Source organism: Mugil cephalus, chromosome 8 (assembly GCF_022458985.1).
Source record: "Mugil cephalus isolate CIBA_MC_2020 chromosome 8, CIBA_Mcephalus_1.1, whole genome shotgun sequence".
Taxonomy (NCBI): Eukaryota; Metazoa; Chordata; class Actinopteri; order Mugiliformes; family Mugilidae; genus Mugil; species Mugil cephalus.
In genome coordinates this window covers 10,486,386-10,509,634 of record NC_061777.1, presented here as the reverse complement: position 1 = coordinate 10,509,634, position 23,249 = coordinate 10,486,386, and the positions used below count along the sequence as shown (strand labels likewise).

Below are 23,249 nucleotides of genomic sequence, written 5' to 3'. Positions count from 1 at the left end.
AGCCAATGATGTAATGCACTTGACTAAGTTCAGTGACACATCATCACTCTGTGACACACCAGACTAATATCTGCATGCAGCGAAGCACGCCATTCACATGTGCATTCACAGTTCACATATTCATTCCGTAGAATATTGCATCTGGTGCACCCATTAAATTATATTCGGTACAACTCCCTGTTTAGAGTCCTGCGACTGTGAAGCGTGACCAACTGTATGACTGATTTATTAGACGGAGCAGACTGCGACCCATCTTTATGCTACACATCAACACGTAACATGATTTAATTTAGGTAAGCCTGAGGCTTGAGAGCCAGTGCCCCTAGATGGTCACATGGAATTAAACCCTGAGACTTCACTAAATACACTTCCACCCACCATGGTGAGAGAGAAAGAGTGAGAGTCGTGAGAAAACAATATATAGAATTTCACAACAAAAAGTATTTGGTACTAGGAAACATCACAACAGAACGTTTTGCGTAGCTTCATTTCATATGCTGTGTATAGATAGTTTTAAAGGGTTTATGAGATAGACAAGAATGTGATGACACATGCAGATGTTTGCATGTTTGTTGTTTACATGAGGAAACATTGAGAAGTTGAGTTTCTACTTGTCTTGTCAAAAATTATACAAACATGAGGAGATGATACACGACAGACACTGATAATGGAAAGAAATAGAAAGAGTCAGCATTCTGATATTAATTGAGACATGCTTAGTGGGTATGCAGCATGCTCATAAAGATTTAACATAAGCTCTGAAGAAAACTATGTCAGTTATTACATTCACAGGGCACTTTATTAGGTACACCCTGCTAGTAAAAGGCTGAACTCCCTTTTGCCTTCAGAAATGCCTTAGTTCTTCATGGCATACTTTCTACAAGGTGTTGGAAACATTCCTCAGAGATTTTGGTTCAAATTGACATGATAGCATCACCAGTTGAAATGATATGAGCTTTGTGACATGGTGCATTATCCTGGACGTAGCTGTAAGAAGATGGTCCACTGTGGTCATAAAGGGATGGACATGGTCAGCAACAATACTCAGGTATTGTTGTGTGGCATGTTGCTGTGGCATTTAAACCATGCTCAATTTGTACTAAGGGGCCCAAAGTGTGCCAAGAAAATATCCTCCACACCATTACACAAACAACAACCTGAACCGTTGATACAAGGCAGGATGGATCCATGCTTTCATGTTGTTTACGCCAAATTCTGACCCTGCCATCCAAATGTCGCAGCTGAAATCCAGACTCGTCAGACCAGGCAACGTTTTTTCACATCTTATATTGTCCAGTGTTGGTGAGCCTGTTGTTTACTGTAGTCCCAGTTTTTTGTTCTTAGCTGACAGGAGTGGCACCCTGTGTGGTCTTCTACCGCTATAGCCCTCTTCTTCAAGGTTCGATGTGTTCTGCGTTCAGACATCATAATCCCCTTTCTTCCCCACTCTGATGCTCGCTTTGAACTTCAGCAAGTTGTCTTGATCACCTCTGCATGCCTAAATGCATTGAATTGCAGCCATGTGATTGGCTGATTAGCTATTTGTATTGACAAGAAATTGAACAGGTGTACCTAATAAAGTGGCAAGTGAGTGTATATTACAGATGAGTTGGTTGGTTTGAATATATTCATTTTATGGTAAGCAGATCTGAGAAAGTCTGCATAACATTTAGTTTAAAATAACTGTAAGCAATGAACACTAGGCAGATTGACGGCTTGGACCATAGATTTATAAATGCAGTCACAGAAAGGTGATGGGGACAATGGTGAAGGGCGAGACAGAAAAAGAGAGAGTTAATTACATGCCAGAGAGTAGCAATACATGAATGCATGGATAGAGAGAGAGGAGAAAGGATAAGTGCTCGGTCACCCCTGCAGCTTAGGCTTACAGCATCATAACTAAGAGACGGTACAGGGTCACTTTAGCCAGACTTAACTATAAGCTTTATCATAAAGGAACGTTTTAACCCTAACCTTAAAAGCAGAGAAGGTCTTTGCCTCTCAAATCCAAACGCTGAGCTGGTTCCACTGGAGAGGAACCTGATAGCTGAAGGCCCATTCCCTCCCAGCAAGCCTGCACTTTGAGAGCGAATCATTTTATTTGGGTAATATGGTACTATGGGGTGTTTAAGATAAGAAAGAACTTGGCCTTTAAAGGTCTTCTTTCTAAAAAAAAAGCCTTTAAAGAAGGACTCTTTGATTTACAAGGACTGAAGAGAAGCTGAAATTAGAGAAATGTGATCTGCCTTGCTAATTCCCCTCCTTTCTCGCTGCAGAATTTTGGATCAGCTGGAGGCTGACCTAATAAAAACCCATGACCCAATAAAGGACCAGACATGTAGGGCCCATTCATATCTTGCATTGAGATCCAATCTGGGCTATGAGATCACAAGTGACGAGCTGTTGGTACGTGTGTTCAGACCTGGCATTAAACATGCATCTCCAGATCCGATCTCAGTTTTGCGCTGTATATGCAAATAAATCCCAACATCATCTGGAGCACAGCAAAATATTTTAACAGATATCAAACTGCGAACTGCACTACCAAAGGGATGTGGATACATGCAACCGAGACCACCTCCAGATCTCAGTGAATCTCAGTGCATCCTGGGGGTGTTCACATGGATCTTAATGCAAAGTCTGAACGGGTCTGAAGTGAATTAAGATGGACTGATCTGATTCCAGTTCGTCCAGTGTGTTAACCTACGGATAATTGAAAACAACACCACATATAACAGCATTTGTATGTGCATATTTATGAATATAGTATAAGCTTATGTATGAGTTAATCAGAAGCTTAAATCAAAAGCTCTGCCCACTGAATGCCATGATGATATGAAATGAAAAATGAGTTGCCACACTGACCTTTGGCTTGGATCTTAAAACATTTGTCACATTAGAGGAGTGAAGGAGGAGGAGTGCAGAAAGCGCAACGCTGTGTGCTAATGAAAGAGGAAAATAATTAGGAGGGAGCCAATTTAGAATATTACCTTCCCTGCTGACCCAAATCTGCAGCAAGTCAACAGGAAACTACTCCAGACTATGAAAACTTGAGGGGGAAAAAAGCTCCTGTTTGTTTTATAGTTTCCTTAAGTTCTTGAACTCAATAGTGAAATCTCAGTCCATACAAGACATGTATTTATCATTAATACTAATGCAACCACGTATTTGTTGGATGTCGACAACTTGAAAGCAGTCACCACAAATCAGCACATCAAGGATTTCATTTTATTAATTTACTGAGCCCAGATCAAAGTCCTCTGATTTAATTTATCAACGTTCTTCATGTGCCTTTTTTCCTCTCAATGATTTCTGAGCTCAGCTAGTCCTCACAACGTAAATCGTCTCTCCCAACGCATTTCAATGAAAATCTGACATCCACGGCATGACTGACCGGGCGTGTCTCGATGAGAACGTAAGCCGGATTTAAATTTCTATCTGAAAGTCTGTTATTTTAATGTTTACACAGCTATTTCAGCTCTTTCCATGGAAACAGGTAGGTGAAACACCTTGAATGCCTTCCAGGAAAGTGTAGGGCGATATCCTCGAGGGATGGGGCGGGCAAATGTTGTCTAAGCTAGTTATGTTTTATGTAACAATCCAACAAACACAGAGCAGCAAAAGTATAGAGCACAGTGTAGACAGGATTATTCTTCCAGAAATGTTGTAATTAGCGTCAAAGAGCATAAATGAAAATCTTCCCTTGTCTATATATTTCAGTGTGTACTGTGTTTCAAGTACTGCAGATTAAATAAAAAGGATTCAGGATTAATGTAACCTTGTTGGTTTCACTCCATTCATTGGTGTCCTTAACCGAGTAGGGTTCTTATCAGTGCCATGACCTGATGAATAATATAGGACATCCGACCAAAGGCCCTTGTTTCAGTAGAAATCCCTAGCCAATTGGCAAGCGATCCTTACTGGCAAAAAATCCAAAGTAGAAATAATTCAGTAGAGGAAGGAGGCTCAATGCAATTACCACGTGTAAGCTAAAGGAAACCCTATTTGGTTCTGTTGCAGGACAGAAAGGTCAAATAATCCATGTGCCACCCTTGGTGTTTATTCATCCTTTCCTTGTACAAACACTGGCTGTCAAAGGCACTTAAGTCCAATTAATCTGTGGTTTGCGTCCACTCCGAGCTATGCCATCAATTTTCCATAAGAGACAAGTTGATATGTTACAGTGCAACTCTAGCCAGATGTTACAGACACTGTGGTGAGACTGGAGCAATCATTAAATGCTGAATGCACTCATTTTACTGTTAATCTTGGACAGTCTCTCTCTGTGTTTGTGACATTGTGAGCAAATGTGGGGAAAATAAAGGAGTTGTGTTTCAGGGCAAAAAAACCTAGCTCCGGTCTGCAGAAGCACAAAACCTTTTCTGCTCTTCTCTCTGCAGACTGTGTTTTTAAGAGCAACATTGTTGTAACCCAGTCCAAACACAGTAAATGTCAACAGTTGTTTACGGAAAGTTTTCTGCAGCGTAGAAAAATAAAGTACTTGATGTTAAACAAAGCACCAGGATGTGCTGCGTAAGAGATGGCCAAAACAAAAAACCAGCGCATACCACCGCCCCCCTGAGACATCATCAGGCCCCCATCCCACCCGACATCCATCCATTCCATCTACAATTAAGGCCAAGACAGAGGCCAAATCCTTATGCGCAATTTATAGTACTGTGCAGGGCTACACAAGAACCTTGCGGATCGGTGTGAGACATTTATACTCGTGTGCTCGTCCATCTGTCTCGCTCTGTAAAAACACCACCTGAACACTAGACAGCGCTTTCTTTCTTTTTTTTTTTTGCCAGTCGAGTTAATTTTTGTTTCTCCATCCTGCTTCACTTTCAACAATGGCGAATGAAACTTTTGCCGAAATTTCAACCAATTTCCACCGCCAGCTACGCAACAGGGTCTGCAAAGGGGTCTGCGTTAATACAGGAGTCTCTGTGATGTTTTAGCACCAAAGCATTAATTATGCATTAGAATGAATCAGTGTCAACTGTTACCCTTTATAAACAAATAAAAGGTTAACAAACACAATGACAGGACTTCCAGAGAAACAAAGGCAAAGGAAGTACAAATGAGGTGCAGGGCCCAGCTGTTTCTCTCTCGTGTCCCTTGGAGGTCATTCTTCCTGCCTAATGTAACAAAGTCGTCACACGCACACGCTGCTGCAGAGGCACATATCCTCCCTTCAGACACTATGGTCATCGGTTTCGTCAGTCCGCACTCATGTTTGTATACATGTAATCAATTAAAGGCTAAATCCGCTCCGCTGCTCGCTACAACCACGTCACTTGATAGTAAGACATTATGTTGTGGTTCTGTAGATACCGGCCAGCTGTGCTGAAGGTCAGTGTTATTGGGCTCCACTGCGGAGACAGAGCGCAGCAGAGAGGGAGACTATTTTATCTTCCTGTATCTTTTCCTCCATGCTATTTTGCATGCTACGTCTGTGTAACTCATTATGTTTCACGGGACAGTTTCAAGGCATGCCTATAGTGCTGCCTTTTAAGGGTGTGGAGTGGGAAATGACTCCATTAAAGGTTCAAAAGTCACACGTTTTATGTCAAACAGCACATTCTGTGCTCGAGTCATAACAAAATTGCCGAACATCTGGAGGCAGGGAACGTCTTTTACCTAAGCAACAGACTATTCCTGAATCTGTTTTCTTTCACTTAAAAGCAAAAAAAAACACTTTTTTTTAAGGATAACAAGAGAGAACCAGACCTGACGTTTACAATCAACCAGCCCAATAAAAGTTACTTAAGTTGGACAGTCCTAGAATGACCTCTAAAAGCCCCAAAAATTCCCTGCGCCCTTGTTATGGGAACAGAGTTTCCAATAAAAAGATACTTAAATGCCTTTGGCATTGTTTGCTTATATGTGTTTGTGTGTGTCAGTGTGTATGTATGAATATTGCAGAGCCTCTGTAAGAGCTTTAGAGGACTTTTGCATTATCTCCCTTGCCAGAAAAACCGAGGAAAACAAACACTGACTTTATTACAGTAATGAATATGCTTTGGGAAGCAAATTATATAATTTTCCATTAACTCCCCCCTCATAAAATGCAGGGAATGGCTCAGGGAAACGTGTGACATTTGACTTCGCTGGCACCAAACACTGCGGTCCTCCACTGGTGCGTGACCCCTGACCCTTCAACTCTGGAAAGCTTTGAGCTTCATCGTTCACTACATAACTTAAGCTATTTGCAAACAACAAAGTCTCATAAACACTTCCAGACTTCCACACTTGATAATGTCAATTTAAATTTAATGTCTTATTCATCATCTGACTCGTGCACTGAAAGTGCACGCAGACATTCACAAACGGCTGCGGAGCTCCTCGTTTAGGAGGCTGATACAAAAACATCAGCATCAGTGCAGGTGTTTTCTTGTCCCTGTACTCTACACACACACACACACACACACATTGAGCCAAGCTCATTACTCTGCACTCCTATTCACACAAGCTGGCGAGCAGCAACACTCATTCAGAAAAAAAAGAGTCTCAACTCAACATGCTGTAACAACAAAGGATAAAAGTAAGAGCTCAAAAATCTTGTATTTCATATATGCTCCACAAACATTTTCTCTGATGCTGCCTGTTTTTTTTTTTTTTTTAAAAAAGCAGTCACTGTCGAGTCAGCACAGCTTTTCATTATTCACCCTAACCTGGCTTGGCCTGATCTCTGCACAGTGAAGGAACAAAGCAGAAACACTCCAGTCACATACTACAGGTCAGAGTCTCAGCTTGCAGCTACAGTACCTTTTGCAGCACTCAAGTGATGCACAGGTGAAACAATGGGCTTAGTGTGCTGCTGACATCTCACCGATACATCCATGTGGAGCGCTGCGCTGTCTGAACGTCTGGCAGAGCATATTTGCATAGTAGAGGTCAGATACAGCACAAGGTTCCCTGTGTTCTACACTGCAATCATGGAGCTCTAGCTGATAGACAGGTTTATATTAGAATATTCAGGCTGATTACGTGAGCTAGAAACTATAAAGGACTGAAGAATGCAGCTTGCTTGTTGTCATATGCATGACCTTTAACTTTTTATCTTTAGATCGCCTCAAACTAGGAAAATAAAAAGTGGATTGATGAGCTGTCATGATGTCATAACAATGCCGTTATCGTGACCATGAGTCATGGTCTCCACCTCTTAGTTGGGGTGGGGGTGGGGGCTGGGATATGAAACATAAACAGATCCACATGTTTGCTAGCTGGTCAGCTGGCTCAACGTGAAATCCTCCTGGATCTAATAAGACGGTAATGTTGCGTGAGTATGATGTAACTTTTGAAACTCACATTTCCTGTGATTATAGAAGTGAGTGCAACACAAGACAAAGCCCCGCTCATTGCGCGGGCTCGCACGTTTGCAAAAGGTGTCCTTTACACAATTTCACACTATAGCGACCTGCTTTGGCTGGGACTTTGATAAGCACATCTATGGAAATCAAATGAGCAGAGGTAATTTTTAACCGTGGACAGGATTTCGCTGCCACGTGTGCCAGTTGAGCAAGAAAAACTCAGACGCTTGTCACAGCCTTACATACACACATTCAGGAGATCCTGACAAAACACACACCGGAGACATATGCTACACCATCTGCCTACTTCTGTAGTGTCTGTTTGCCCTTCTCTCGCTCCCCTCCTCTTATTACGGCTGTTGCTGTTATAATATAGATGCTTATACTCTGGAAGTTATAGTTGTCATATTTTTTGGCCAGAAAGACACTATATAGATGGTGAGAGGATTCCTCCTTACTCGTACACAAACAATGACTGTCATTTCTTGGTTCTTCTAAATTTATGTGTGACTGCAGCACAATTTCGGAGCGGGTCTATTTATAGCCGACTAACACCACCGCAGCCGCCGCCGCCACCACCACCACCCCGCAGCCTGAAAGTCACACCGGGAGATTTTAGGAGGGGAGTCCTTGAGCTCCTCTGTCAATGCGAGGCATTGCAGTGACAAGTTTGCTGATGAGGTTGGGCACCGTGGAGTCGCACTGCACCCGTCCCTCCCATAAAGAACAAGGCTGCCTTCAGTGCATCCTTCAACACTGTAAGGTACATACACTCCAGGGCATGTACACACCTAAGAGTACGCATGCCCATGCATGTATGCATAATCGCTCCAGCACATACTGCACGCACACTCTTGCAAATGCATTCGCACAACTTGCGCCTAAAAACCACGGTGAAGGGTTTATGATGGCGGTACTGTAACTCTGTGTTTGTTTACTACTGTATCTCTGTTGTTACTTTTTCCTGCACCAGTAACTCTGCAGCAATAAAATACTATAATAATACTATATGCTAAATACTGTAATACTGTACAACCGCTATTACAAATATAGACGTACCTAAATATAAAACAAGGCAATGTTAGAACTTACTTTATATCCTGTCCTGTCCAGAAAGAGATTATTCATCCACTTCTGGCTACAGCACACTTTCTTCTGTCAGCACTATTAGAGTCCCAGTCAAAGAAAACAAAACAAACTAAAGTATCTGGTGTGCATCTCAGACACAGCAAGTCCCGCTCTGCTGCTTACTGATGCTCTCCGGATTAAGGGGTGGAACTCCGTTCACCAGCTCCGAGGCTCACGCCCAATCACGGCAGAGTGCTTTCTGCCTCTTGGCCAATGCCGTGTCCCTCACACTCCAGCCTCCCACCCCTCCTCCTCCTGCTGCTGCTCCTAAAAGTTCTCATGGTTGTGGACAAACTCACGGCTGTGGAGTATGACGGAGTGGGAGGAATAGCTGTAGTATTTACAGTATGAAGGAATGAGAAGAGAGTGGTTGTGGAAACATTTCCTTTACGAAAGTACTACGTACAAGAGGACAGGGGGAGAAGAGGAAACTGTTGTTTAATCTGCTGAAGATTTACTGGCAAGGAGTTACTCCATCAAGATGCCTTTCAAGTTGTGATTTGTCACATTATTATGGCTTATTATGGCTGTTAATGGAAGGTCGCTGAATCTTTACAGTACATTCACTGTCCAACATTTTAGGATTTTCATACTAAAACTACACAGTAAACTACATATTTTTATATCTGTAGGTAAACTACATATTTGTAGTTTACCGTATTTTACCCAGACATGCGCTTGCAGTCCCCAGATATGATGTGATTTTGTCGTGTTTCAGTGAACACAGGAAATACAGCATGCCCTGAATGACATGAATAGCAAACGTTCTTAATGACACACATTGACATAGCTTGTGGTGCCGAGCCTATGAATGTCTGTTCTACTTGCATGATGCTCAAAGGGGTCTGTCACAGTTATTTAGCCTCCAAACACCGATATCACCGATAAAAACACTGAGGCGTGCGTGCATGCAAAACCTTTCGTCCTGGCCTGCAGGGAACTAGAGCCGTGGTGTTTGGTCAAGAGAGATTCTCACCTCAGTGAAGAGGTGAATTTATTTAGGCAATTAATTTTTTTTCTTGTCTTACGCGAGTATAACACTACTACATTGTGGACACTACTACATTTAAAATGTGAATCATACGCGGCACAATGAATTAATTTGCAATTCATGAGCGACTTGAGGGACAAATGAAAGTGCAGAGCAGCACCTATGCAACAATGCTGTGTATGGCAGACATCAGAATGAATTAAATCAAAGTGTGCACCTTGCAGGCCCTTTCTCATATGACTGGAACATGTTCAGCTTCGAGCTCTCAACCAGACAAACAACATCAAATTGCCCGCATAGAGCAGCATTAGCACGCTAACCATGTTCAGGCTGTTACGCAAAAAAAAAAAATAATAATAAAAATTGGTCAACAACATCTGCAATAACAAGGATGGGCACATGAGGACATCTAAGTATAATGGCTGTCGATACTTATGCGAGTCCACATTTTGAGGCAACGTTCCCGTTGCTCTCCCAGTGAAGAGACTCGCTCACATAAATTCACATTAATGGTAATGTACCTCTTTCCTCATCCAAACATTTACCGGGAACATGAGCGGCTGTAACTGGCGGCCATTTTTCACACAGCAGATAACAGTGATGATATCAGACTCAGCCTGTCTCATCCATCTCTGCCAAGATGGATATACTTGAATAAATCTTGCAACAATCTTAATTTCTATTTTCTATTCATTTCTTATTTAAGGTTTTAGGTTTTTTTTTATTGTTATTCGAAGCGTGTGTTGGTTAGAAGTAAAACATGGTCAGCATTAAGCAATAGCCAAGAGCTAAATCAAAAACAATCTGTCTCTAAAGAAAAAGAAAATTTACTTTGGGGTGATTTTACTAAAATTATTTGCTATTTATAGGCAGAAATAGTGATTTACCAATGCATAAACCTGATTAAAACCTTACTGTTCAGCCTCTGTTGTATTTAAAGACGCTGGCAGAAGCATTTCGTCAACCTGTGGATAAAAAAAAACATTTCCCTTCAGTTTCCACTCTTTGTGCTTAGATTAGGCTCCAGTTTAAAACTGAACAGAGAAATATCCATCTTTTCATCGAAGCATTGGCAAGAAAGTGAACAGCCATAAAAATGTTGAACTGTTCCTTTAAGGGGAAACTGTGCGAGCTATCTAAATGGTAAATATAGTTTTGAGACAGGAAGACAAGCGAGAAGGGAGACAGGCCGACAAGGGTGCAGGCAGTGGAGTGAGCAAGCCCTCGGGGAAGAGCCAGGCAGGCATCAGCAAAGCGAGCAGACGACGACTGTACAATGCTGCCTGGCCTCGAGTTGCGTCAAACTCACGGGAGTGGAAGCATTATGCAAACATGATGTGAACGGTGTTCACTTAGTTCCTTTTTCCTTTTTTGCACGGCCGCATGAAAACACCATTCGCTGGATAGACAGCAGGAAATTAACTCAAATTTACATCTGCCGATTTGTTGGTGCAAAAGGACAATAGTTTGGGCTTCTAAATCCTGAAGGGTGCAAGACTGGAAATTCCTTGAAGACAAGAAAAATTGGAAAACAGTCTTCATAAATAGCTGTCCGCTGTTCCCTGCCGCCTGTCCCCGAGCAGATATGACAGCTTACAGCCACAGAGGAAGCAGCTGACACACACACAGTCGACCAGACTCTCCCTACTGAAGCCTTACAGTGATCAATAGTCTGCATTGGGGCAGATAATACACTGCTGCACCAAAAAAAAAAAAAATGTTTCATATTTGTTCCGCTGTGGAGCAAAAGCTGTTGACAGCCCCCACCACCACAGAAGGTGGGGGTGGGGTGGTGGTGGTTGGGGGGTGTTCATGCTGTGGGGTGTGGGAGCTCAGACTTCGGTCCAAAGGGACAAACACACAATTGTGTCTCTAGGCAAGAAAAGGTACAGGTGAAAAAAAAAAAAAAAAAAACAAACTGCAGAGTTTAATTCAAACCGAGTGCAACTGTGAAACTGGTTTCACACAAATCGCCAACAAGAGGATTTTCTGCTTTGAACCACCGTCTGTTTTAAGTTTGGACAATTGGCCAGTTACAACAGGAGCTTGAGATTAATATAATACAACTTGACTTTAGAGACACGTATTGTGACACATTGTCTGTGTATGCTCACCAACCTGAAAAACACAATCACAAGGTACAGATCCAGGAAATCCTGCCTCACAGCAGAGCACGGCCTCTGCCAGAAGGACTGGTGACAAGAAAACAGACACCAAGCCTCACCTTTAATGGGCAATTTTTAAAGTTTCATGATATCAGAGCCATAGTGCAACATTTTTAATTTGAGGTCAGACTCTGTTAGGGTGGTACTATGAAAGCTGCACACTGGCACCTTGATCATACTTTAATTTTAATAGGCCAAATCACTCCTTAGTTTATTCTCTGAAAAGATCTTGGGAAGAGGAGGGAGAAAAGGGAGACAGAGAAAGGGTGAGACGAAGATTGGGTTAAAATTAGGGCAACCAAATCCTATAATTACCTAAAATACCAATAATTATTGTCAGAGAACGAGCTGCTCTCTGCTGACAGACTCGGCGGTAGACACACATTTGCCTTGCACACATTTTGGTTTAATTTACGTTCATTATCCGACCCACTGCACACAAACGCAAATGTCACAGAGGTTTATGTCAAAGATTTTGTTTCCTCTCTTTTGTTGATCCCCTTTACTACTACTATTTGTGGTGTTTTCTCCCCTCCACCTGCCTCTGTTTCCTTCCAAAAAAAAAAAAAAAAAAAGTCTATATACTTTCCATTGTTCATTGTTTCCAAGGTGCTGTCATCCCTCCAGGAGATAGAGGATCAGGAGACACATGAACATGCTGTAATGATACTGTGATCGCGACTGGTACTGGTACAAAAAAAAAAAAAAAAAAAAGACTTGCTAAGGGCTTGCTGCTGTAGGAACTGCCTGAAAGCATCGTGGTCTGGTGAATTATAGAACTCACATAGAAAGCAATTACAATTCGCCCTTCTCTCTTTCTCTTATCTACAGCCTGTTCCCTCTGAGTGCAGGGAGTGGGCCTTTTAAAAAGCCTCACAGGCCTCCTGACAAGTCACTTCCGGAGTGGACAGGACCACATTTTGTGTCACTTTTAATTGTGGCCTCCTGTATGAAGATTTATCATTAAGGCCACTAAAAACGGGTCACTGGACTGTTTGTATCTTTCCTCTGCAGACCTATGGAGTGTGCAAACACATAGTTCCCCGAATGTTTATCGCAAGTAAACACCATCCACGACTTTGGTTTCTATAACCAAATTCATTCTGCTGACAGTGGGATTCAAACCACGAGTGGCAAGCAAGTTACTGTGTTGATGGGGCTCATATTTACCAGAATAGATTTACAGGCGTTTCTGCTGACCCCAAGTGGTCAAAAATGGTTACCGCAGCTTTAAATACTTTTTATTCAACTACTATGTCAGAACTAATCTGCTGATCTGCTCCATCAAGACTAAATGTTTGTTTCAGAAGTCCAACAAATTCCATTTTGAAATCAAACAAACATATCTTCACTTTTAACTTGATGTTTTATTTTTTAATTAATTAAGTAATTAATTAGTATTTTTTTTTTTTTACTCTTGGGTGACTAAAATGGATGAACTGCTACAAATAGTCTGACGGCAGCAGCACGTTCATTGCATCATCCATTAAAACTCCAAGACAATTAGTTAAATAAAAAAAATGTCACTGCACAAATACAATTAGAGCTTGTCAAACTTATTCATGGGATATTTCCACTCTCCGACCTAATTAAGTCTCTGTTTATTTAAGAATTCACGACACGTCAGACAGATTTCACTTTGAGATGCAAATCTCTGAAATAAGGGGATGGCCTTAGACGACGGTTTGATTGTACTTTTTCCACTTCTGCTGTGAAGCCGATTTAAGTGAAATGTTCTCCGCTGTGACAAATACAATGAAAACAACAAAATGATAAAATACGACTGAAATCTTTCTAACATAAAAAAAAATAAAATAAAAAAACAGAAAATAAAATTAAGTCACCCTGTATTCTGAAGTGAAAGTAAGGAATAAACCACTGACTTGCTTCATTTGGGTTACACCTATTTGAAATGAGAAGCAGCTTCACACATTAAGCCCGATAATGACCTAGTTACCACAGGCTCTCCTGCTCTGAAACCAGGGAAGGACCTGCGAGGATGGCTCGGAGACAGACTGGGGTTGTTGGAACTCATCATGGTGTACAACGATCATCCATGCCCTCCGAGGGTCGGCCTGTCCTGCCGCCCGTTTACATCTCTCCATTCAACCGGTGAACTTCAACACTCACATGCCTCATGCACACATGCAAATAAGCAAAACCATTTTTAAAGCATTTCGGTAATTTGTAGTTGCGTCCCGTTTGTAGTCAGCTTCCCGTATGTATGAGGAGCTTTTATATTTGTCATCACTGAGCTGAGCGCCGAGTCTGTTGGTTTGTGCTTTGAAGTTTTGATTGTGCTTGTTGTTGTGAATGGTGTGAAGAAGAGAAGAAAGAACGGTGAACAGGTGCAACAACAGGGGCGTCAAACTCATTTTAGTTCAGGGGTCACATGGGGCCACTTCGATGTTAAGTGGGACGGACCAGTAACGTATAAAATATAACAAGTCCAACTTTTTCCACTTGCTTTAGTGCAAAGACGTACATTATGAAAAACATTTAATCAACTATTCTTTAACAAAACATTTTAAGAACCTGACAGAACTTGAAAAGACAAATACGGTAAGTGTAATTTCATTGTTTAAATGAAACAAATACGATGTGCTTTAACTGCAGACTTTCAGTCTTAATTTGAGGGTTTTTACATCCAATACATACAGTGTATAAAGTTTGTATATGTGCCTCCCACTTTTTAAGGGACTGTTTATTTTACTAGATAATAATTATTTTATTTTATTTTAATCCCATCTTATTTTATTTTATCTTTCTTGTGTTTTGTAAGAGTGTTTACTTTTATGTACAACAAAGCTACTGTGACAAAGTAATTTCCCTCGTGGATCATTAAAGTCTGTGTAAATCTAAGTCTAAATCAAACTTTCACCTCTTAATACTTGGTTGCAAATCCCTTGCAGTCAATTACAGCCTGAAATGTGGAACGCACAGACATCACCAAACGCTAGGTTTCTTCTCTGGTGATGCTCTGCCAGGCCTCCACTGCAACTATCTTCAGTTCCTGCTTTTTCTTGGGGCATTTTCCCTTTATTTGTGTCTTAATCAAGTGAAATGCATGCTCAGTCGGACACAGATTGATTTGGCCATTGCATAACATTACACTTCTGTGCCTTAAAAAACTCTTTGGTTGCTTTCGCAGTATGCTTTGGGTCATTGTCCATCTGCACTAAGAAACGCAGTCCAATGAGTTCTGAAGCACTCGGCTGAATATCAGAAAATGATATTGCCCGAAACACTTCAGAATTCATCCTGCTGCTTTTGTCAGCAGTCACATCATCAATAAATACAAGGGAACCAGTTCCATTGGCAGCTATACATGGCCACGCCATGACACTACCACCACCATGCTTCACTGATGAGGTGGTATGCTTTGGATCACGAGCAGCTCCTTTCCTTCTCCACACTCTTCTCTTCCCATCCATCACCGTCATCTTTGTCTCATCCGTCCAGAGGATGTTGTTCCTGGACTGTAAAGACTTTTTTAAAGGTTGTGTGCCAAACTCTGGCCTCTCTGTTTTTAACGCACGCCAGTGGTTTACGTCTTGTGGTGAACCCTCTGTATTCACTCTGGTGGAGTCTTCTCTTGATTGTTGGCTGTGACGCACGTACACCTACCCCCCTGGAGAGTGTTCTTGATCCGGCCAACTGTTGTGAAGGGGTTTTCTTCACCAGGGAAAGAATCCAAGAATCCTGTGAGGCATCCGCCACAGTTGTTTTCCGTGGTCTTCTGGGTCTTTTGGTGTTGCTGAGCTCACCGGTGTGTCCTTTCTTTTTAAGAATGTTCCAAACAGTTGAGTTGGCCACAACTAATGTTTTTGCTATCTCTCTGACGGGTTTGTTTTGATTTTGCAGTCTAATGATCGCTTGCTTCACTCATAGTGACGGCTCTTTGGATTTCATATTGAGACATGACAGCAACAGGTTCCAAATGCCAATAGCACAATTAAAATTAACCCCAGGTCTTTTATCTGATCCTTGTAAATGGGATAATGAAGGAATAACACACCTGACCACGGAACAGTTGAGCAGCAATTTGTGTTATTACTTTTGGTCCCTTAAGAAGTGGGAGGCACATATACAAACTCTTGTAACTCCTCAAATCAAAGCTGAAAGTGTTTAGTTAAAGCATGTCTTGTTTGTTTCATTTCAAATCCTTTGTGGTGGTGTGTAGAGCCAAAAAGATGAGAGTTGTTAATTGTGGATATTTCACGGTTTACCGTGTTCAGATAGTACTCACAGTTCCTGGGAAGCAGAATGCTGGTTGATACGATTTGGCAACACCCTCCTTCAACAGTTCGTGAGGTAAAGAAACACGTCCTCGGGCTGCATTCACATTCGGCCAGTAGGCTCTCAATATTATGGCGTTTCCCATCCAGTCTCTCATAGCAGTAGCTGTAGTAGCAGTAGCTACAATCTGCAGTGTAGTCACGTTTAGCGTCAAATACTCAGAATTTTCCGACGAATACAGGCTCCCACTGAGCGTCCAGTCTCTGCAGCAAACATAGTAGCGTAGTAGTATAGCACAGTAGCTTATTTAAAAAAATAAAAATAAAATAAAACTCTAGGCCCATTGTACAAAGTTTCAGCGGTGGCTCACTTTCTGGCCTAGTCTATTTCCTGTCGGTCCCACCCACCTGGAAACCCAGAAACCAGGTAGGTCGAGCATTACTAATTGGATAATAAATCAGAATGTCGATAGCGTGCACGGCACGAGACTATGGTGCGTTCAGGAACTTTGTTGGACATAGGACTTTCCAAAGGTTCATGGTCATGGACGTTCACGAATCTTCTATGTCAGGGGTGGGAACTTAAATGATGGAGGGGGCCAACATTTCTTGTCAGCTCTACCAGGGTGCCACATAAGAGTGAACTTTCGTGAACTTTCTCCAGATATACCATCTTAAATAAGACCAAAATCCATACTTTCATCCAAGGAGTCAACTTTTTTCACCTTCCCCTCAAAATGAATATCGAAAATTCTACGAATCATTGTGCAAAGAGACAAAGAGACCATGTCAAAGTTTTTAGCCAGGTTCGCATCACCAGAAACTTTTGCCATTTCCATGATACACCTCTTTACAATCTTTTTCTCTGTTTTTGAAAGCTCAATCGCATGTGAGTGCATCGTATGCTAATAGTGCAGTCTTCTGTGTGGTTGTGGCTTTGGGGGAAAAAAAAGCCCTTTTTTGTGAGCTGTCAGAGCAGTCCTGGCAGCATCAGCATACTTTTCATATTTAATTTTGTGCAAGCTGTTGTAGTGGCGACGTATAGGCACATAGGTTTGACTTTAAATTCAGTTAACAGATAATTAATTTCACTAGAAAGATGCGATTTTCTCAATCCAGTTTTCTTTTCGCAGCCATGGTTTCTATACCTCTCTACCTTGTCAATCTTCTTCCTCTCTTTGGTGTTGAATCAGGGCTGGACACCAGCATTATCAGGGCACTATTGTCAACTACTGGCCCGGGCCAGTCTGATGAATCACAGGGCTGGTTGGTTCCAAGTTGCTCACGTGGATGCCCTGTTCTTAAGCATTGTTGCAGGGCATGTATACACCACTTTAATGGAAACAATATTCCCTCGTGACAGTAGCCACATGTGCTCTGTCACAAAGCACCGATTGTTTAGCACAATGCAGTGTTTACTTGGTCTCCAATCCAGTTGAGCATTTCTGGGATGTGCTATTCAAACAAGTCCACTTACAAGACTTAGTAAAGCTGCTGCTGAACAGTTAATTTATTGATGCCAGATATCACAGCAGACCTTCAAGGGTCTACAGGATCTGTATTTTTCTGCCAAAGAGGAGCCTATTGATAACCAATTGTACGTTCAGTGTCTGTAGAAGTCAAGTCAAAGTTTTCATGTATATATTGATTAGAGTAGTAGTAGAGACGTTTGGAAACTGACCCACAGAAAAGAACCCTTTAATATAGTGAAAGGAAAGGCAACCTGAGCCAAATTCACCTTCAATATAAAACTATTACTCTGAAAGTAGGTCCCTAGTATACCAAGAGATTATGGTAATTGCTCATCAAAACACCAAGTTAATCAATCCCTCTTTGAAGACATCTCACAACTAGCCTGGACTGAGCATCAGTGTTTTGCATGGGCTTGCAGGAAAACACTTCCTCGAAGCAGGAAATAGTCTCTGTTCAACAGCACCCCCTACTGGTGGAAAAAAGTATACACAGTTCAGTAGAAAATTCCAAAACCTTGAACATAAATCTTGCAAATTAACACTCGCCTTAAACAGTCCGAATGCAAATTCTGTAATTTAAATATATATAAAAATTGAAGAAAGCCATATTCAAAGTACATTGTTCATTTATTTTCATATAAATACATATAAAATACAGTATAAACATTACATGTCACATATTTCTTAGTTTTATCCATTGGTATAAGAGGGGATCCAACAACATGAAAAATAAAGTTCACTCACATTTGTGCGCTGTAAATGTTATCGTGGGTTTGCACCTGAATTAAAAAAAAAAAAAAAAAAGTGGAACTCTGTCCACACAAACTCAATCCCATTTCCTCAGTCACCAGAGGAGCAGCGTGTTACATTCACTTTTCAGTTCAAGATCATCATAACAGATACAAAACTACTCCACAGAGCCAAGTCCAAAGGCACAGTCTCCAGTCATGTGAAGACCTCGTTAGCCACAGCGCTTCAACACATGTAGCAAAATACTCGAAAGCAGCTCATGTTTTCTGACTGAAGGCTAAATGGTAAAACAGTGTAATTACCCACACTGTTCCCTAATACAGTTGTTTGCAATATGCGTCAGCCTCGGAGTAATAAGACTGCAGTTAAAGCTCTGCTTTGGATCCTACAAGAACCACAGTGGTCCATCAGGATTCCACTCGGCATCTTTGTCACAACATTGCTTCATAGGAGATCTCTTAAGTTAGAGTCAAGTTAAGAGTGATTTTCCACTGAATGTCTCTATCAGCAGCTGTGACTCAAGCCATAGAGGAATGGGCATGTATGCGTTTATATAAATAAAATATAAAAAGTATTGTGTGTAGTGTGTTTAGACTAATCACCATTATGAAAATGTCAACCCGGAACATTCATTTTACGCCTAGTGAAAAAACAAAAATAAAAAAAACAAACCTCAGTGCACACACAAAAAAAAAAAAAAGGGAGGGGGGGGGGGTCCTAAAAGTCTCCTGAGAAGTAAGATCCAGTCAAAGGTTAAAAATGATCTCAGCAATAGAAGTACTTTGAGGAGGTCCAGAACCAGTATACAGCCAAGACCACTGAAGTCTTACCATAGATGAAGCTCTTTAGTTAATCAGTTCGTTTCTTAGACTTTGAAATTGTTTCGTTAACCACGCACATCACAGAAAATGTAGATATTTTGGGAATCTCAAACAGACGATGGGCTTTGCCTTCAGTGTAATCAAAATAAGCAAATTAAAACCCTACAGCTTTGTTTAATAAACCTCTTAAATATAGTTTTGGTCATAGTTTTAAGATTGTCTTTCTGTTACAAGTACAAAAAAAAAAAAAAATAACATTTATACAGTCCAAACTAACTGGGGTTGAATCACTACCACAGTGGTTTGCTTACGTAAATGAGGTCAACCCGAAAACCCTCGTCTTGCATCACTCATCCTTGTCGTGATTGGCGTTCCCATTCATGACTCCATTGGAGTGGTGCGCCCACGTCTGAGCCTGCAGCACTTTCGGCAGCCTCTTGCCCTTGGTGTAGGCGTGGTACCAGAAGTTGAGGAAGAGAAACAGGAAAATCAGGCCATACAAGCCAATGATGTAGATGAAGATGGGGAACTGGTAGGGGCAGTCCTTTATGAAGAAATACTGGGAGATGTGGCTGGTCACCATAACAAACTGGATCTGGGGAGTAGCACAGAAAACAAGGGTTGACATCTACTGCTGACAAATCTCTAGAACAAACATGAAACGCATAAGAAGGCCACTTGAACACACCAGCTGAATGGTAGTGAGGTATTTCTTCCACCACAGGTATTTCTGGTAGTTGGGGCCCATCGCTGTCAGTCCATAGTATGTGTACATGATGACATGTACGACACAGTTGAGCAGGGCGTGGAATGTGCCTAGACCACCTGAAATGGAGAGAGCGCATCATCGGAGTCAGAAAATGATCATGTAGTCTTACGCAAAATATTGCATTATAGAAGAGGTGGACGGTTCTACCTGGAGCAAAACGAACACCAAACCACCAGGTGAAGGGCATGATCGAGTGGTGGTAGACATGAAGAAATGTCACCTGGCTGTTCTTCTTTCTCAGGACAAAGAAAACCTTAAAAAAAAAAAAAAAAAAGTGTTAAGAAAAAGAAGCCATTGGAATGGTATAATGAAGTTTATCCAATAGGAAACCAATCATGCCACTTACTGTGTCCAACATCTCAATGAACTTGGAGAAGTAGTATAACCAGCACGTTGCCGCCATCTAGAAGGAAAATTCAGATTTAGCACAACAACTCCAACATAACCTTGTAGTTCATGTTCAGGGCAAAATTCAGATCGCACAAGATGGGTGACAGTTACTTACCCTCATGGCCTGTGGTGATTCAGAGTAGTCAACCAGGTCACAGCGAAAAGAGTACCCTGTTCCCCACCCAGACATCACAAACTAGAAGAGAAGTGGTGAAAATTAAAATTAAGGGGAAGGAAAATTTATGTCTTCACTCAGTTCATTTCTGCCCTACAATTATCTTGGCCAATATTGCTACTGAAATAGAAAACTGCAACAACTACAGTTGACTAGGTTGACTATATTTTGTATATTTCATTTTTTTAAAAAAAAGCTGAAATAACAAAATCTGATATGAAATTTACTACAAGGAAATACATGAAGATCAAATTACTCAAGGCAGCACGTAAAGAGGAAATAACACCTGCTCAGCTAGTTTCACCTCTGATCAATAGCCCATGATTAAAACGTAGTGTATTTCACAAGACTGTCTAAAGTATGAGTCACACAAACGTGAAACAAAGAAATACGGATGTTCGCTCCCCGTGAGTTAGTGGCATGCGCCACAGTGCCAAATCTTTAAGAGCAAAGAATGACTGCACGTTCGTCCTGCGACAAAGGAATGAACATGGAAACCAGAACAGCAAACTCACCTCATAGCACATGTAGAGAGAGAGAGCCACCACGCTGAAGTTGTAGACGATGAGAACTCCCTTGAGGTCGAAGGCCTTGCGGTTCTCCATTAACCGAGGCCCCAACGATGTGACGAAGTAAATGTACGCGGCGATGATGATCGTTTGGGGGAGAGGGGACGACATAAGCAGCCAGTCCTTCGTCCGCGAGTCTGAAAGGAAAAGATATTGTCGGTTTGTGATCTCAAATAAAGAAATGGCAGGATCATAGTGTGGCATGTATAATTTAAATGAGTGGAGCGGTAAAAGACTTACCTGCATTTTGGATGAACTCATCGTAGATGAGTGCAGCCGAGGACTTTATGCTATCAAATTCCATTTTTCCAGGCAAGATCCTTGCACTTCACCTAAGGGGAGGAAATGCAAAGGTTAGAACATCGGTTTGAACCACACAAGTTCACTGGCATTTGGGTTAGACGCACACAGAGCAGAATCAGTCAGGGAGAGTCAAGTCCAAGAATGGCAAGCCTTTTTATTTAGCATCTTCTGAATATGTAGGAACGTTTCAGCAAACCAAATGAGGAAATCACTGCATAAAGTCCCTGTTGTTTACAAGTGCGTTGTTAATTACAAATGGCAACAGGAACTGGTGCACATGTTTTTATTCTAGGATGCAATTTGAAACCGCTGCAGAGATTTGAATGTTATACTGCAGCTAAAATGCTGATTATAGCCATACATTCTGCTTATACAGCAGGCTTAAAGAAGACTGGACTGTGTGTGGACGGAGAAGAAATGGCCACTTACTAAACATCCGAGGCAAACAAAGCCAAGACTGTGACAAGAGAACAAAGAGTCACTTGTCAGACAAACAGGGTGACGACAATCAATTTAAAAAAAAAAAAAAAAAAGTTATAACTATTGTACGTGTTTTGAAGGACCATGTGCCCCAGTACTTCACAATACAGGAAGATGTAGTAAAACGTGGTCTTAACATTTCCCCAGTGGAAGGTATTCAGCAGTAGTTAAAGAACCACATGGAGTTCCTCCATAGGACTAAAAGAGTAATTTAACTCAAGTCACTTTTTATACTGATCCCAGTGTGGATGTGTGCAGTCTGGTCGCTCACGTGTCAAAATCGAAATGCCACATCTGAACATGTGTGAAACCTGGCAGAGTTTCGAGGTCAGTCTGGTTCATCGAGGTGAACGTTCACGGTGACCGGCCCGACTGGTTTCACCAAAACGCACATGCACCACGGAGGAGATGCCAAGGAAATCGCTTAATCTAAAAATATGCCACCTTGACCTAAGTCCAAACTTAATTCGTTATACCAATATCTAGAAAACCACGGCGTCGCTTGCGTGTGCTGCTCATACTTCCCATCAGCACACGACTTGGAGGTGAAGGCGAGTTGTAACCTTACATGACAGGTTTTTTTTTTAGGGTGTGTCTACCCGAGAGCATCGGGAACTTGAACGCGACCTGGATGAGCCATGCAGAATCTGAACAGGTAAAGAAGACATGGCAAGCCTTGACACGCCAATTAACGTCCTAGTCTCGGATCCTGGTGTAAAGGCTACTACTCCCATGTCGCGCCCAGTCATTTTCATTCAAAAAAAAAAAAGATAGATAGAAATCGACGTTTGACAGATAAAATTTAGTTTACCTGAGCCGACGAATAGTTCCTACTTAGAAAACATTAGGCACTTTATTATGTTGGCACCCAGTAATGTAAGAATGGGTAAACATTTTAACGTTTCCACCCTTATCTTGATTCCACTACGAATGAAATCGATTCAAGTTTACCTTTAGGTGTGTCGGTTTACAAGGTATCAAAACGACTCATTAGCCTTTAACTTTTAAACGGTGTCAGATTTACTTTCCACCAGTGTTATCCTCATGAGAAACAGGTGGCGCAGCTGATGAAGAACCGGAGCAACAGGTACCATCCATCCACGACGACAGGAAATGTTTCAGTAATCACTGCTTTGTGTTCGCACCTGTTAGACTTTTATGTTTAATTCTCTCATTTTTTTTTAGTCCTTGCCCTCGCCGGGAGAAAAGTTAAAAAACCAACCTTAAAAGTTGCCACAGCTCAACGGGAATCCTTGTTTTTTTCTCCCCCCTCCTTCGGTCCGTCAAATAGTCTTTATCCTAACTTCGGCGCACCTGTTGCCTCCCGACAGGTGTGTCTCCGTGGTTGCTCACGAGCTGGCACTGCACGCTCCCTGCTCCTTATGCCCAGTCGACAGGGGCGGGGCCTGTGATTTCCCCCCGCCCGCGAGCTCTGATTGGTTTGATCCAGTTCATTCTTGAGCGCTGCCTCATAGAAAACTAAACGATTTTGAAACATGTAGCGTTATGTTATTTTCCATAGCCTCTCTAAAATCAATTGATCCATTTTGGTTCAGGGGGGTTCAGACCAGACCAGCAACACAATAACCAATAAATAATAAGTTCAGTTTTAATTTTTGTTCAAAGAAGTAACGGTATATAAGTGAACGTTTACATATAATAAACTATTCCAATTTTAAAAA

General features: G+C 41.6%; 2 protein-coding genes across 3 annotated transcripts in view; both read right to left on the bottom strand.

Annotated features, from left to right (window-relative positions):
- pde4d (phosphodiesterase 4D, cAMP-specific) overlaps nt 1–16,259 on the bottom strand; it is a 166,638-nt gene extending 150,379 nt beyond the window's left edge. Inside the window, exon 1 of one of the 2 annotated variants that reach the window (XM_047592720.1) lies at nt 15,850–16,259. The gene's annotated coding sequence lies outside the window, so the exon portion shown is untranslated. Of the gene's footprint in view, nt 1–8,408; nt 8,575–15,849 lie in introns of those variants that run through there. The other variant, XM_047592721.1, reaches the window with a different exon arrangement.
- A 1,659-nt stretch (nt 16,260–17,918) lies between these two features.
- Nucleotides 17,919–22,945, bottom strand: elovl7a (ELOVL fatty acid elongase 7a). Its single transcript, XM_047592726.1, has 8 exons — nt 22,790–22,945; nt 21,025–21,116; nt 20,731–20,921; nt 20,156–20,236; nt 19,997–20,053; nt 19,798–19,903; nt 19,570–19,706; nt 17,919–19,476 (listed from the first exon to the last, which is right to left on the bottom strand). Exons 2-8 carry the CDS (start codon nt 21,086–21,088, stop codon nt 19,228–19,230), a joined length of 885 nt encoding a protein of 294 aa, XP_047448682.1. The 5' UTR covers nt 21,089–21,116; nt 22,790–22,945; the 3' UTR covers nt 17,919–19,227.
- Between the last annotated feature and the right edge of the window lie 304 nt (nt 22,946–23,249).